This window comes from Rattus norvegicus, chromosome X, assembly GCF_036323735.1.
Source record: "Rattus norvegicus strain BN/NHsdMcwi chromosome X, GRCr8, whole genome shotgun sequence".
Taxonomy (NCBI): domain Eukaryota; kingdom Metazoa; phylum Chordata; class Mammalia; order Rodentia; family Muridae; genus Rattus; species Rattus norvegicus.
In genome coordinates, this window is record NC_086039.1 from 69,898,289 (window position 1) to 69,912,638 (window position 14,350).

Below are 14,350 nucleotides of genomic sequence, written 5' to 3' on the forward strand. Positions count from 1 at the left end.
TGCGTAACTTCCGGCATCAGGGGATCTGACACGCCCTGCTGGCCTCTGCCAGAACTGCATGCAAATGGCACACATGCATCCATGCAGGTAAAACACTAGAACACACATACAATGAAATAAGCCTACAAATAATTTTTGAACAGGAAGTGAAAGCAGATATAGGCTTTTTACTCAGATCTCTCTATATCTGGGCGATGCATTGGAAGATACCACTCCTATTGAGGGTCCGTTCATCTGCCCTGGAAATGCCCTCACAGATATGCCCAGCGTGTATCTTCTAGGTGATTCTAATTCTACTTAAGTTGACAATCGTGGCCAGTTATCCTAACTCTATGATTATCTTTTCTTCGTTGCACTCGCTCACGTTTGTCTACATCCTCTCGTTAGGATGTACGCTCCCCAATGTCAGGGACTTGTTCTGTTTGTTGTGTCTTACTGTTCTATTACTACAGTCTAGAACAGTGTTTCGCATGAACATCTGTGGAATTAAGCCTAAGTCTCTATTCACAACACCCATGTAATGGCCTTACACAGGTTAAGTGCTCAATAAATGTTTGTAAGATTAAATGGAGACCTGAAATTTGCAGGAGAACTGGGAGCATGGATTTGAGTCAATTGGCAAGAACTTTCGTCTTTCGGTTATGCTACCTAGCTGTGTTAGCAGCACTGAGCTTCCAGTTGTTGTTGGTAGAATGGAGGTACCTTTAATCCTGCCTTGACAGACATTTTTGTTTGCACTTCAGACTTCGTAATGATTCAGTCATGGTCTGCTAAAGATAAAACAAGGATAGCCACAAAAAGCTAGCCTGGGTGACATTTGTAATACCACCATTCAAGTTGTTGAGGCAGGATGATCACTCTGTCTCCAAAAAAAAAAAAAAAAAGATTCTTATGATTATCTTTGCCCTCCCTTCCAACAGCGAGAGCCAGGGGAAGCTAAGCAGACCTCCTTCAATAGGTATTCTTGGGTGCTTTACCAGACCCACAGAATTGGCTTCTTTCACTTCAGATCTTTTCTTACCACTTCCTTGTACCTGAACTCCCTTTCTTCTTAACATTTCAAGTCTCTTTTCCCTAACATAACCATGGAGTGGAGGCAGAAGTGTCAGAGGCAGGCGTAAGTAGTTTTCTCCTATTGCCGCTTCTGAGGTTAAGTCTCTCGCTGGTGATGTAAGAAAGGTCGACTGTGAAAGATAGTCATTTCTGTCAGGGCCTAGGGAATGAGAGAACAAAGGTCCTGATCAAGAGCCGCTCACAGACCTGGATGCTGTCCTTTTCCTTGGTCCCCTGCAGGAGGCAGCACTTCTCGCACCCTGCCCAGATGCCCCTTTGGTCGGTTCTGTTGCTGCCTTTACTTCTGGTGGCCCTAGCTTAGAGCAAGCTTAGGGACCCATTGAGCATCTCACTGCAACTCCCTCTTGCAAGCGGGGCGGGGTGGAGTGGCCAGAGGACAGCCTGAAATTGACAACACAAGGACACAGGATCGCAGGATCATCCTCTTCAGCTTTCTAATGGCCCAAATCTCAGCAACCTATACTAGGATCGCCAGTAACCCCAGAGAACAGGGGAGATGTGTCTGAGCCGGGGGGCGCCTCTGCTTCTGTTTCTTTAAGGAGCCGCTGTTTAGCATTCCTGCTGCTGCCGCTGCCGCTGCCTGACTCTGCGTTCTGATTGGCTGGAATCAATTGAGAAGGGAGCCAGGGAGAGATGCTCTTGACTCCACTCAGATCCATCCTGGGGACCTGAGCAGAAGAGGTTCTCGCCGCACCTAACCCTTGCCTGGGAGCCCGATTCTTCTTTGCCGCTGGGCCTCGGCCCAGAAGCCACAACGGGCGACACGGAGCCGCCAGTGCTGGAGGGGGAGCCATGGGTGCGGGGCAGCGTGGGGGCAGAGGCCCCGGGACGCCCGCCGGGCCCCAGGCCCCGCTCCGCCCGGGCACCCCCACGGGTGCCCCCCCCTTCTTGGTCTGAGCAGTGCGAGTGTGCTAGGGAGCCCAGCGGCGGCGGCGGCGTGGAAACTGGCGTGGGCTGGGGGGTCCGAGCCGCGGGGGGCAGTGCCATGCACAAGCACCAGCACTGCTGTAAGTGCCCCGAGTGCTATGAGGTGACCCGCCTGGCCGCCCTGCGGCGCCTCGAGCCTCCTGGCTATGGGGACTGGCAGGTGCCGGACCCCTATGGGCCAAGTGGGGGCAATGGGGCCAGCTCCGGTTATGGAGGCTACAGCTCGCAGACCCTGCCTTCACAGGCAGGGGCTACCCCCACCCCTCGCACCAAGGCCAAGCTCATCCCCACAGGCCGAGATGTGGGGCCAGTGCCCCCTAAGCCAGTACCCGGCAAGAACACCCCAAAACTCAACGGCAGTGGCCCCAGCTGGTGGCCCGAGTGCACCTGTACCAATCGGGACTGGTATGAGCAGGTAAGGACCGGCGGATGAGGAGGAGGGGAGGCTGGTGGGACAACCCAAAGGACTAGGAATTGGGGTCTAGGAAGTCTGGGGAGCAATAGAGGTTGCTGGGGTTCCAAGTCTATGGATCTGAGCCTTAGCACTGCAGCTGACCAAAGAGAGACTATTGAAAATACATGTTTCTTCTATGTGTGTCTGTTTAGGGGGTCTCCATTTGGAGGGGATTGGGAGGAGCTGTTTGTATCAGGGGGTGATGGTATGGCGGAGGGGCACATTTTCTAGTGTGGGGGATTTGGGTTTGTCTCAGTGCAGGGCGGGGGGTGGCAGTGTCTCTGTGTCTGGCAGGGGGCGGGAGGTTCTGCGGGGGTTGTATGTGGTGTGTGTCTCCATAGGAGGGGAGGAGGGGGCATGGTGCTCTGCGTGGGGGGGACATATGTGTTTGTATGTATGTTGGGGTGTGTGGAATAAAGCAATGGAGCTTGTGTGAATGTATGTAGCAGAGCCCATGTGCCCAGATGGCCAAGCTTCATCTCTCCATACCATGAGTCCCTCTCCATCGCAGTCCCTTTGTGTGTGAACGTGCACATGGATATGTGAGGATGTCTCTGAATGTGGAGGTGTCTCTGTAGATGAGGCTGCAGGGATAGCTGTGTTTGCCTGAGGGTGTCTCCATGTATATGTGTGTGAGCATGTGGCTGCAAGAGTGTACACGTGTGTGTGTGTGTGTGTGTGTGTGTGTGTGTGTGTTGTCCCTGATGAGAAGCGCTTGACAGGCAAAGGTGGGGGGGGGGCAAGACACGTCCCAAGCAAGGCTGAGAGGCTGCTGAGAAGGACAGACTCTTTTGTCCAGGCTGTTCTGAAGTGTGTGTGTTGCGGGGGGGGGGGGTAGGGGGTGTTAAACAAGCCTTCTTGCTCCAAAGCAGGCATATTGCCTGGAACTAGGCAAAGGGTAGCTGCCCTCATGCAGGGTCTGCCCTGAGTAGGGCATGGCCCTTATAGGTACACACAGATGTGAGAGAGCTTAGCTTCCCAGCTCTGATTTGGCACAGCTTGGGAGCCCCTGGGTGCTGGGCACAACTCCGGCTTCCACTCCCAGCCTGAACTGCCAGCTTAGAAAATGGAAGGAGCGTCTGTGGGAGAAGCAGCAAAATGGAGGCTGGGCCAGCAGAGCCAGGTCTCTGGCACGCATGGCGGAGGGCCTGTCTAGTTCTTCAGTTCTGCAGCCCCCAGGGTGGAAAGAGAGGAGGAGAGGCTTTGCTCTCTGTGGCTGGTGCTGACTGCCCCAAGCTGGTGACCATTCTGGCCACCCCTGTCCTCTTCAGAGAATAGGATGTGCTTTTTACCTAGAAGCAAAAGAGGGGGATTCTTGGACATAGGAATCCTCCTTTCTGAATGTCTGTTTGTCTATACCTCTTCCTATGTCCCTAGTCTTGGTTCCTTGCCCTCTCCAGTGAGTCTCCTCTTTTTTGCCCCTCCCTTACAAACACACTCTCATACTTGGCCTGCCCAGTGGGAAATAGGTGCTAATTCCAGGGCTGGGCCCGTTGGGTACCCTATCTTTACCCAGGCTGATCTTTGGATGGCTCCTGACCCTAGAGGCAAGGTCCCTGAGTGGAAGTGGGACTAGAGCTAGAAGGTGGATTACTGGGAGCTGGAACCTCTAGGTACCACCCAAACTAAGCTTGAAGCACGGCTTGTCACATGTGGAGCACCCATGGTACCCTAGGTACATGAAAGAGCTGCATGGGCTCTTTTTTGCTCTGAATTGGTTGTATTATACTTCAGTTGGCTGTATTGGTTTGGGGGTCTCTGAAGAACCAATGATTTTTCTCCTGGGACCAGGGTGAGGCTGCAGCTGAAGTCCTACTCACTGCCTCCTTAAGACCACAGAACATAAAGGAGGAGATAGGGGAGGCATGGCTAGTCAGCACTCTTGAAGCCAGTGCCGCAGAGAATGAAGGTGGGAAGGGGGAAGCAGAGCAGAATGTGTTAGAAGAGCCTTCACCCTGGGTTTCCAGCTGCTCTCTTCTGGGGCCAAAACTTAAGAAAGGTATAACACAGCCAGAGGAATTTGGACCAGTGCTGGGACACCTGGTGAGAGAGACAAGGAGGTTCCTTCAGTCTTGAAAATGATTATGGGAAGGAGGGAGCAGGTGTACATGTCTGTGAAGAATCAAATTTCCACTTGAACAATGGCCACAAGTATGTCCTGTCTGGAAGGCAATGTCTATTTGTTGCTGAAAACAACCTGTGTTTTTTTGAACCCCTCACTGGCCTGTATTCCCATGGCTACTGTGTGCTAAAGATCACAAATTCTGCTTCTACTGTCTATGGGTCATCAGGTTCTCTGTCATGGGGAATTTTGTCTACCCCAGTCCTGTCCTACCTTGATTTGTCCTCAGACTCCTGGTCAGTTCCCACCCTGACCCTTTCTTTTGGAACACAGAAAGGGTTCAAATCAAAAGTTACTTTGGGAAAAAAATGGATTAGGATTCTAACTCCTGTCCATTTGAGAACTTGGATTTCTGGAACCTTTGAAGGAAGTATAAAAATAGGGCTTCCAGGGAAAAACTATGATGAAAATAACATGGGGAAGGGATGATCAGCCAAATTACCAATGGCCTTGACGCTTCCACTAACCCAAAGTGTACCTGGAGATGCAAGTTCTATATCCTAACTCCCAGTGTGCCCTTAGGCACACCCCACAACCACTCTGGGCCTTAGTGTCCCCAACTGTCATGTGAAAGTGGTGTCTATTGTCTTTCCATATCTGACATTGTGGGAGTCTATGATCCCAAAGTCAGGGGGAGCTGTTGTTCAGAAACAGAGAGGTTCCCTCGCCAGGCTTCCTATGGATGTTGGGTGTGGCATGGCTTGCCCACCATGCTCCATCTCTGCCATCCCCCTTAGGCCAGCCCTGCACCCCTCCTAGTGAACCCCGAGGCTCTGGAGCCCAGCCTATCGGTGAGTGCACCACTGGTTGGCTCAGTCTCAGACAATTGATCTGGGCTAAACAGGCAGCTGGTTTTGGACTGATAATGGTTGGACACAAGGGGAGGGGTGTGCTCGCTTGGGGTCAGCCTGTCCCCATCTGTGGTCTAGAGATGCCTTGTGGTGTGCTTGGGATCTTTGTGGGAGCGGGGAAGGAAGCAAACTGACTAGAGGGCAGATGGCTGGGAGGGCAGGAGACACTGAAGGAAGTGCTTCTGCCTTTTAGGTGAATGGCAGTGATGGCATGTTCAAGTATGAGGAGATAGTCCTGGAGCGGGTAAGTTTTCCAGAGACTGGGAAATGGGAGGCAAAGGTTACATTCAGGAGAGGGGAGGGCCCTGAGTAGCATTTTAAGACTCACAGGGGAACCCATATTGAGAGTATGAAGAAGCAGGGCCCTCAGAAGCCACATCACTGCAGCCATCAACCAACTCACAAATAGTGATTTTGTTGACTGAGGCCTGGAAACTTGGGGTGGGGGTTGGTTTGCTGAAGCCTCCCCACCAAAATGGTCAAGAAAGACTAAGAAACTGCTCGCTTTCTGATGAATGTGTCCCATCCTCACCATGGGACCTGGAGAACCTACTCTGGGATACGGAGGGAGATGGAGAGCCAAGCACCCTCCTTTGTGCTCTCAGAATGAAATGACTGTGCCCTTCCACCCCCTTCTCAGGGCAACTCTGGCCTGGGCTTCAGTATCGCAGGTGGCATCGACAACCCTCATGTCCCTGATGACCCTGGCATCTTTATTACCAAGATCATTCCTGGTGGAGCAGCTGCCATGGATGGGAGGCTGGGGTGAGATGGCCTGGAAGCAGGGCTGTGGGTGGAAGGGACAGGATGGAGATGAGAGAATAAGGGCAGGATGACCCTTCCATTATATCGGAGAAGGAGAGGGAAAGGAGGAAGGGAGAGACAAGGAGAGGGAGGATACAGGAGAGATGATGGAGGGGCGGCTGCACAGTGTCATGCCTCTTGGGCTTTCCCCACAGGGTGAATGACTGTGTGCTACGGGTGAATGAGGTGGACGTGTCCGAGGTGGTGCACAGCCGGGCCGTGGAGGCACTGAAGGAGGCAGGCCCTGTGGTGCGGTTGGTGGTGCGGAGGCGACAGCCCCCACCTGAGACTATCATGGAGGTCAACCTGCTCAAAGGGCCAAAAGGTGCGGCCCTCTTGGTTCCTATGCTCTAGCAACCCACCCCAAGCCCTTAGTTCATGGCTGCCCTATAGGTGAATGGAAGGGACTGGCATGATTACTCCAGTCCAGATCATGGCCTTCTTTCTTGACCTTAGGCGCAATCCTTCCTGACCTTGGGATGATAGGCTGGTGTTTGACTGGTGGGAAAGGAGCTTTTGGAGGCGACAGAGGGAATTGGCTTTGAAATGAATGAAAAATGCTAACTTCTCCTCGTGGCTCTCTCCCACTTCCTGTCGGCTGCCATCTAGGCCTGGGTTTCAGCATTGCTGGGGGCATTGGTAACCAGCACATCCCAGGAGACAACAGCATCTATATCACCAAGATCATTGAAGGAGGAGCTGCTCAGAAAGATGGACGCCTACAGATTGGGGACCGGCTTCTTGCGGTGAGAGAGCCTTTGAGGGGATGCCCAAACAGTAGAGTAGGGAGGAACAGCTCTGGCACCCCTCTCATTCCATCTAAACCTCAGTAGAAGATGAGGCATTTTGGCAAATTTCAGGAATATCACCTGAGTTCTGTTTACTCAGCTAACAAGGCCCTAGATTTTTCCATGGTAGGGCCAGCCACCCTTCTATCCATTTAACCCTACCCTACTTAGACCTGTTAGTATACTGAAAGAACACTCCTTTGAGTGTCCTGCAGAAGTTTTCCCTTCTAAGACCCACCCTAGGGTGTCTCCTCTTCTAGGTGAACAACACCAATCTGCAGGATGTGAGGCATGAGGAAGCTGTGGCCTCACTCAAGAACACATCAGACATGGTCTATCTGAAGGTGGCCAAGCCAGGCAGTCTCCACCTCAACGACATGTATGCTCCCCCCGACTATGCCAGCAGTACGTACCCATTGGTCTTTAGCCTTGGTTTCAGCAGAGACGGTGTCTGTGCCCTTGGTTCAGAAAGAACTAGTACAGATGGTATTGTCATAACTGAGTTCAGGTCCCAGCCTTGTGCTTGCGAGTTGGGTACCCTTGGGCAAGCCCTTTTCACAACTTTAGTTTCCTCTTTAGCCCAAAGAAGCTAATGATGTATGGTGTGTGTGTGTGTGTGTGTGTGTGTGTGTGTGTGTGTGTGTGTGTGTGTGTGTGTATGTGTGTGTGTGTGTGGCCTTCGTCATAGGACTGGTGTAAGGATCAAATGAGATCATGGATGAGAAAGCCCTTGGAAAACTATTAGGCTACAGAGATGTAAGGGATTATTATTAGTCACGCCTCTAGTCATGCCTTTCTTTGTAGACTGTCTTGATTTCAGCTCTTTCTAAGACTCTCAGGAATAAGCTCAGGGGTTAGAAAAAGACAGGGGAGGAAGAACCCTGGGGTGAGGGTGGGTAGTGGGTAAATCAGAGAGCAGTGGGCTAGGAAATCAGCATTCCTTGGTCCTTTTTGCACCTGAGGTAGGATGTGAGGAAAAATCCTTAGAGAGGGTTGGGGAAAATTCCATAGTGGGACATCTCTGGACTCCTCTCTCTCTCTTTCCACTTCAGCTTTCACTGCCTTGGCTGACAATCATATAAGCCATAATTCCAGCCTGGGTTATCTTGGGGCAGTGGAGAGCAAGGTCACCTACCCTGCTCCTCCTCAGGTGCCCCCTACTCGTTACTCTCCCATTCCCAGACACATGCTGGCTGAGGAAGACTTTACCAGGTAAGACACTCCCCTGTTCTTTCGACCTAGAGGGGGTGACAGGCCTTCTTGTATGGCAAAAGGGGCAAGGCCCTCATCATTCCCAACAGTAAGATCTGGGGCCCTTCTCTTTGAGGCCTTCAGACTTTAGAGGGAAACAGAGGTGGTTGCAAGAACGGCTACTGCCATCAGGGGGAGTGCTAAGCGAGTGGCCCAGATCGGAAAATGCAGATCCGGGGTGGGGTGAAGCGTTTATGGGGCCGAGGAAGTGGGGGCAACGGGGAGTTTGCCGCCCTGCGATAGTAGCAATCCTTGCTTCGGCAGCCATCCATAGTCGCTGAAGGAGGCCTTTTAGCTGACGGGGTTGGCCGGAGTCAGAGAGGCCGCCAGGCCAGCCCGGGACCGCGGGAGGAAGGGTTCCGCCCCGTGGTGGTGGCGGCGGGCCGGGGCCGTTGAACTGGTCAGGCCGGCCGGGGTTGCAGGGGGACAGGTTTGTAGGGTGGGGCTTAGGTGGCTGCTGGGCTAGCTGCGGTGGAGACAGAAGGGTAGATTGACCCGGGGAGAACCAGAGGAGCCATGGAGAGGGCTCGCAAGTTCTCAGGCTCAAGTTTGGCCCTGGGTTTGGGCTCGGCCTCGGCTTCAGCCTGGAGGAGGGCTTCGCAGAGGTGGGCCTGGCCGCTCCGCTCCCTGCGGCCTGGAGGGGAAGCCAGGTAGGGAGCATCGAACCCAAGTCTCAAAACTGCAAAAAAGGAAGAGGTTCACTTGAGACCTGGGCTTCCTTTCAGGAAAGATGCTTGTAACAAATGAAGATGGCAGGATGGGACGGTGTGCTGTGGAGTCGGGCAAGTTGTATGGATAGCTATGAATAGATAATTCTGCTCATCTAGTGGCACTGTGACCACTTAGAAGGTCCTTGGATATGACTACTTTTAGTTAGAATGAATATATATATATATATATATTATATATACATATATATAATATATATATATATACTTCTCTTTTCAGTTTAACCCATTTTGGGACGTGGGATTTCCTCATCTATTCCTTCCACACCATTGGTCATTGGTCAGTGGTGGCTGCCATGTTGGGGGAAGGTAGAAAGGGTCATATAGTTGACAGGTGGAATTTCAAAACTTCCCAGCAGTGGATGTAATGAAAGTATCTTTTGGATGGTTAGGGAGATCAACCCAGGGTGACTCCATCGACCTTAACAGGTTTCTTTTTCACTCCAGGGCTGTTCACAGAGCTTACTAGAAAGGAAGACTCAGGGAAGAAAATAAGTGAGTGAGCTGCGAAATTTGGGCTCTAGAGTTCTGGAGGAAGTTTTGTGGACCCGAGAGGGCTGAGGAATGCCCATTGGGAAATTGTCTAGGAGACTTTAGGAAGGAGGTACAAGGAACTGAAACTTGGCACCTGGCATAAAAGAGCAGCCAAGCAGGTTTCAAGAGACAAAGGGAAGCACACGGCATCACATAGAGAAGCTCAAGTCTTTACGTCCTACAGCAAGTATGGATCTTGTGAATCAACAGTTCCTGTCATCCTTTGTCCTGACCTCCCTTGTCATATCTTTCTTCCTTTCTCTCCAGAGAGCCCCGCAAGATCATCCTGCACAAAGGTTCTACAGGCCTGGGCTTCAACATTGTAGGAGGAGAGGATGGAGAGGGCATTTTTGTTTCATTCATCCTGGCAGGAGGCCCAGCAGACCTAAGTGGGGAGTTGCGAAGGGGAGACCGGATCTTATCGGTGAGACAAAGTCGAGGTGGGAGGATGGGTGTTGTGCCAGGCTAAAAGGGAGGAGGGGAGTCCTTGTGTCCACCAAGAAGTGTTTCTTGGGAGAGGGAAGGGCTAAGAACTGAAGAAAATGTAAATTGTTGTTATAAATATCTTTAATTAGCAAAAAGGCACAAGACTAGACTAATGCTTGGGGAAGAAATGAATGTCTCTAGATCTTAAATTTGATTGGCATTTGACTTCCACAGAAATAATCATTACACCAGAGGTATTGTATCTTTTAGGCCTAATTTGTGGGGGCAGGATGGAATTTGTGGAAAACCAATCCAAATAGGCTGAAAGATAGGATGTACATCCACTTTATAACTGTTACAAGGAGGGGGTCTCTCTCTCTCTCTCTCTCTCTCTCTCTCTCTCTCTCTCTTTCTCGACTTTGAGGTAGTTCACAGCTCTTCTCTTTGGACAGGTAAATGGAGTCAACCTGAGGAATGCTACCCATGAGCAGGCAGCGGCTGCTCTAAAACGGGCTGGCCAATCAGTCACCATTGTGGCCCAGTATAGACCTGAAGGTAAGAGAAGGGAAGGTGGGCAGAGACGATGAGTTTCAACTTATACTTAGCATTGGCTTATCTCACCGTAGGTAACAAAGCCATTTGACCAGGTCCGCGGTATTCTAGTGTAGTCCCCTCTTATTTCCTTTTCCCTCTAGACAGTGTGGTAGCTATGGTGCTCTGGGAGCATCCATCAAGGCAGTGCTAAGATCCTGCAGATGAGGAATGCAGTACTGCAGGAAGCCTGTAGCGGGCAGCAGCCCTCAAGAAACACCACCAAAAGATTTAAGGGCAAACAGAGGGAGAATGAGGGCTCAAAGTGGTCATTGGGAATTATGTGCCCTGGGAAAGAGTAACTCGGTTAGAAGAACTTCAAAGAGTAAGAAATCAGACCTCCATGGATTAGATCTTGGAGGTCCCACTTATTTCCCTTCATCAAAATAAGGGGATACTAAGCCCTTGGGATGGGGGGGGGGTCAGGAATAGAATCACACCCATATGGAGATCTTTGTATTCTCAGCTAGTAGGCGAGTGGGCGGAGCCGGTTAAGCAAACAAAGGTGTTTGATTGGCCTGGGCCAGCGGAGGCCCAGGTGAGGAGGTGAACTGTAGGAAGGCGCGTCCCAGCCTGCCAGTCATCTGGACAACCATTGGTGCGCCGAGCGCGGCCTCCAGCCGCACGCCCCGCCCCCTGACCCAGGCGGAGGGCGACGGGCGCCCCTCCTCCCCTCGCGCCTCTGGTGTCTCCTCCTCTATCCCCTCCCCCTCCTCCCCTTCTCCCCTCCTCCCGCGCGCCCCGCTTTGTGTCCGTGGTCTCTCGCGCGGGACAGAGGGACCGGCCGGAGCTGGCGCTTTCTCGACACTAGACCTGGACTCCGACTGGGCGCCAGGTGAGGTGGGATGGACGGGGGCCAGGCCTCCTCGCAGTCCTCCCAGTCTCTCCACTGTTCTGTTCTCACCCTCTTTTCCAACATTGCGCCCCATCTCTGCCCTCTAACCGAAAAGCCTGCTCTGTGCACCCCGAGGCCCCTTGCCTGCCACCTTGGCTTCTTCGACTGCGCTGCGAGGGGCTCTTCGCCCACTGAACGTTGTCTGGCTTTCACCTCCGTGCCATCACTTCTTACCCATCAACTGTTGCCCCTTTTCGTCCTAAAGCCTCAGTGCAGCCCACAGTCTCCTTCCTGCTGCGTCCCCAGCTGCCCTCAATCCCTTAGAGGAATTTTCTAAATCTTCCTCTTTCCCCGATGTTCGTTTCTCCCTCTAACGCTAGGAGCTCCAGCAATTAGTTTAGGAGTCTTGTGTCCCCAGTCTTCTCAAGGCTTTCATTCTTTACCAGACGTCTTTCGTCTCTCCTCCCTCTTGTAATCCTGGCCTTTGTCCCCTTAGGGCTGCAGTGCCTGGGTTCCTTGGACACTCAGGCCCTGCAGGCCTGAAACCCCTATGGAGGAGGAACCTGGTGCTGGCAGGTGCTCTAGTTGTGCAAGAAGAACAGGAGAGGCTAGGATCCTTGTGACAAAGCTAAGGAGACTCAAAAGCGACCACCTTTGTCCTTCCCGCCCCTCCCCCACGCTAATTCTGTGCCCTCGAAGCCCTAGGAGAAAGGGCTTGTCACCCTTTCTACCAGGCTTGATGGGAGACAAGAGTGAGTGCAGGCAGGTTAACTAATAGGAGAGCTTGTTGGTCTGCGATAATTGGAAAGAGAGATGCAAATGGACACTTCGAATCATTTCTCTCCATGTTTGGCGTTCAGCTTCCTGACAGGGAATGCTCCTTAGGGATATTGTTTTTTATGAATCAGGCTTATGATGTTTGCTTCTGAAGAGAGGGTTTGCGATTGGATTTTTCTTAACAACTCATATTTATCAATTTTTTTTGCCCTCAATTTGAGTCGATTCTGCAAAGGAAATGGTTTCTCATTGCCTGCCTGCCTGCCTGCCTGTCTGCCTGCCTACCTTTCCCCCAACCCTGCCGTGTGTGTGTGTGTGTGTGTGTGTGTGTGTGTGTGTGTGTGTGTGTGTGTAAGAGAAACTGATGCTGGGCACATGGAAACAATACTGCGAATTTGCCTGGTGGCAGTATGCTGGAAAACTGGTGACTAAATATTTCTATGACTTTGGTTTGGGGAATGCAGTTGGTCTGCATAAAAAACTGTGAGTGGCTAAAGTCATTCTTGCCGTGTGTGGTGCTCTCTCAGGGTAGTTTTCGAGTTTATGACGTAGACTAAGATGCTGTCATGGGTCAGGCGTTTTTTTCCTACCATATGCTGCCCAAAGGCCTTCCTTTCAGGAATTAGGAGAAGCACTGCTAAGCAATGCCTCCCCAATCTTATTTTTTCTTTGGTTTCCTCAATCCAACAGAGCCCTAGTAAGCAAAGGGTTTTCTTCATTTGAAAATGGATGGACCTTTAGGTGCTGATCTGGATAGGCCATCAAACTTTCTATATTGAATCCATACTTTTCTTAAATCCTTGTATTTAAGAGTAAGTATTACACGGTGATCATTTTAAAAATACATTAAATATGGCTCTTTGGAGGATTGCATCACGGTGCCTACTTGCAAGGCTGAATAATCCAAATACGTTCGTCTGTTGGCAAAAGTGGCAGAGTCTTCGCGTGTTGTTGGCTAAGCCACCGTTCGTTGTTTGGATTTTCACATGGACTGTGAGCCCTGGAGGGCTCCGATCACACTCTGCTGTGCGGACTGGAACAACCACCGGACAGCTAGGACTCTACTGGCCTGAGGTCACACAGGGAAAGTTGTTGAGGATCCATCCGAAAAGCATTTAATTTTGAGGTCCACAAGGGGGCACATACGGTGGTTATAACAGCTGAGACCTAAGACCAGTTCAGAGTGGAAGAATAACCAGGAGGGGATTGGAGAAAGAACAGATAGGGGGCTGGGGGGGGGGAATGAGGGAAAGCAGCCGATGGAAGGAGACTGCAGAGGCACACCGTTCCAGTGCACCCTTTGACTACATCATATTTAGCAGGAGAGCTTAAAAATAGCTTTGACTAATTAGAACAGTCAGGATAAGAACTTTTTTCTGCCTTCTAAAATGTTTTAAATGAGATATAAGTCATAATAGCATTCACTTCCCACATGTAGGTCTATAGTTCAGTGACACAGAGTAGTGCCTGTGTTGCCACAGATAAATTTAGAACATTTTCATGATCCGACATCTCCTTGGAATACATAAAGAGGGACAGGCATTGGGAAGGTGATAGGCTTAAGGCAGCTGCTTTCTAGCGTATCTCCCTTGAGCATGCAGGGGGCTGCGTGGCAACTTAGAAAAGATCCTAACAAGGCTTTTCTTTTAGTATATGTGGCTTGCTTCGTGTGGATTAATGAGATATAGGAACTGGCTCTTTCTACTTGAGCTTTATATTGTGCCTAGCATGGATGCTTCCCAAAGTGTTTTCACGATGAAGTTTTGGAAATATTACATAGAAGTGCTAAATGACAAGATATCACGGTGAAAGATATTTAATAGTTTCAGTTCTGATTGCTCCAAACTGTTGTGGATACCCAAATCCTACCTGTTAGCTAAAAGTCTCATTAAAATAGAAAATTTAAACAACTGGCACGACGCAGAGGCTTTCTTCCAAACTGTTTTAAAATGGGTATTATTTCTCACTGGCCTGTGGAACTGCAGATCGAGGGAAGGATGGACTTGGCATTACAACATGTTGAGCTCTCCTACACTTTCCCCCTACTTACTCTGCTTCAGCCTCTGCTTAGAAACTGCTTAGAAACTGACCTCGTGTTTTTGTGGAGAGACCCTTTGTTTTAAGATTGAGCCAGAAATGGATCATTTAAAGTAGCCCAACTGGGGGCTGATCCTTTGGGAAGTTTTGT

At 50.9% G+C, this 14,350-nt stretch overlaps 1 protein-coding gene across 14 annotated transcripts in view; it reads left to right on the plus strand.

Annotated features, from left to right (window-relative positions):
- Positions 1-1,405: 1,405 nt before the first annotated feature.
- The window catches only part of Dlg3 (discs large MAGUK scaffold protein 3), a 52,235-nt gene continuing 39,290 nt past the window's right edge, over positions 1,406-14,350 (plus strand). For 2 of the 14 annotated variants that reach the window (XM_063280267.1, XM_006257083.5), the window contains exons 1-9: positions 1,452-2,416; positions 5,622-5,672; positions 6,069-6,193; positions 6,388-6,557; positions 6,842-6,978; positions 7,281-7,425; positions 8,073-8,232; positions 9,801-9,957; positions 10,412-10,514. In XM_063280267.1, the coding sequence (XP_063136337.1) occupies positions 2,060-2,416; positions 5,622-5,672; positions 6,069-6,193; positions 6,388-6,557; positions 6,842-6,978; positions 7,281-7,425; positions 8,073-8,232; positions 9,801-9,957; positions 10,412-10,514 (1,405 nt within the window). In that variant the 5' untranslated portion in view covers positions 1,452-2,059. Of the gene's footprint in view, positions 2,417-5,314; positions 5,369-5,621; positions 5,673-6,068; positions 6,194-6,387; positions 6,558-6,841; positions 6,979-7,280; positions 7,426-8,072; positions 8,233-8,430; positions 8,922-9,800; positions 9,958-10,411; positions 10,515-11,166; positions 11,386-14,350 lie in introns of those variants that run through there. The other 12 variants (XM_063280270.1, XM_063280271.1, XM_063280268.1 and 9 more) reach the window with 11 other exon arrangements.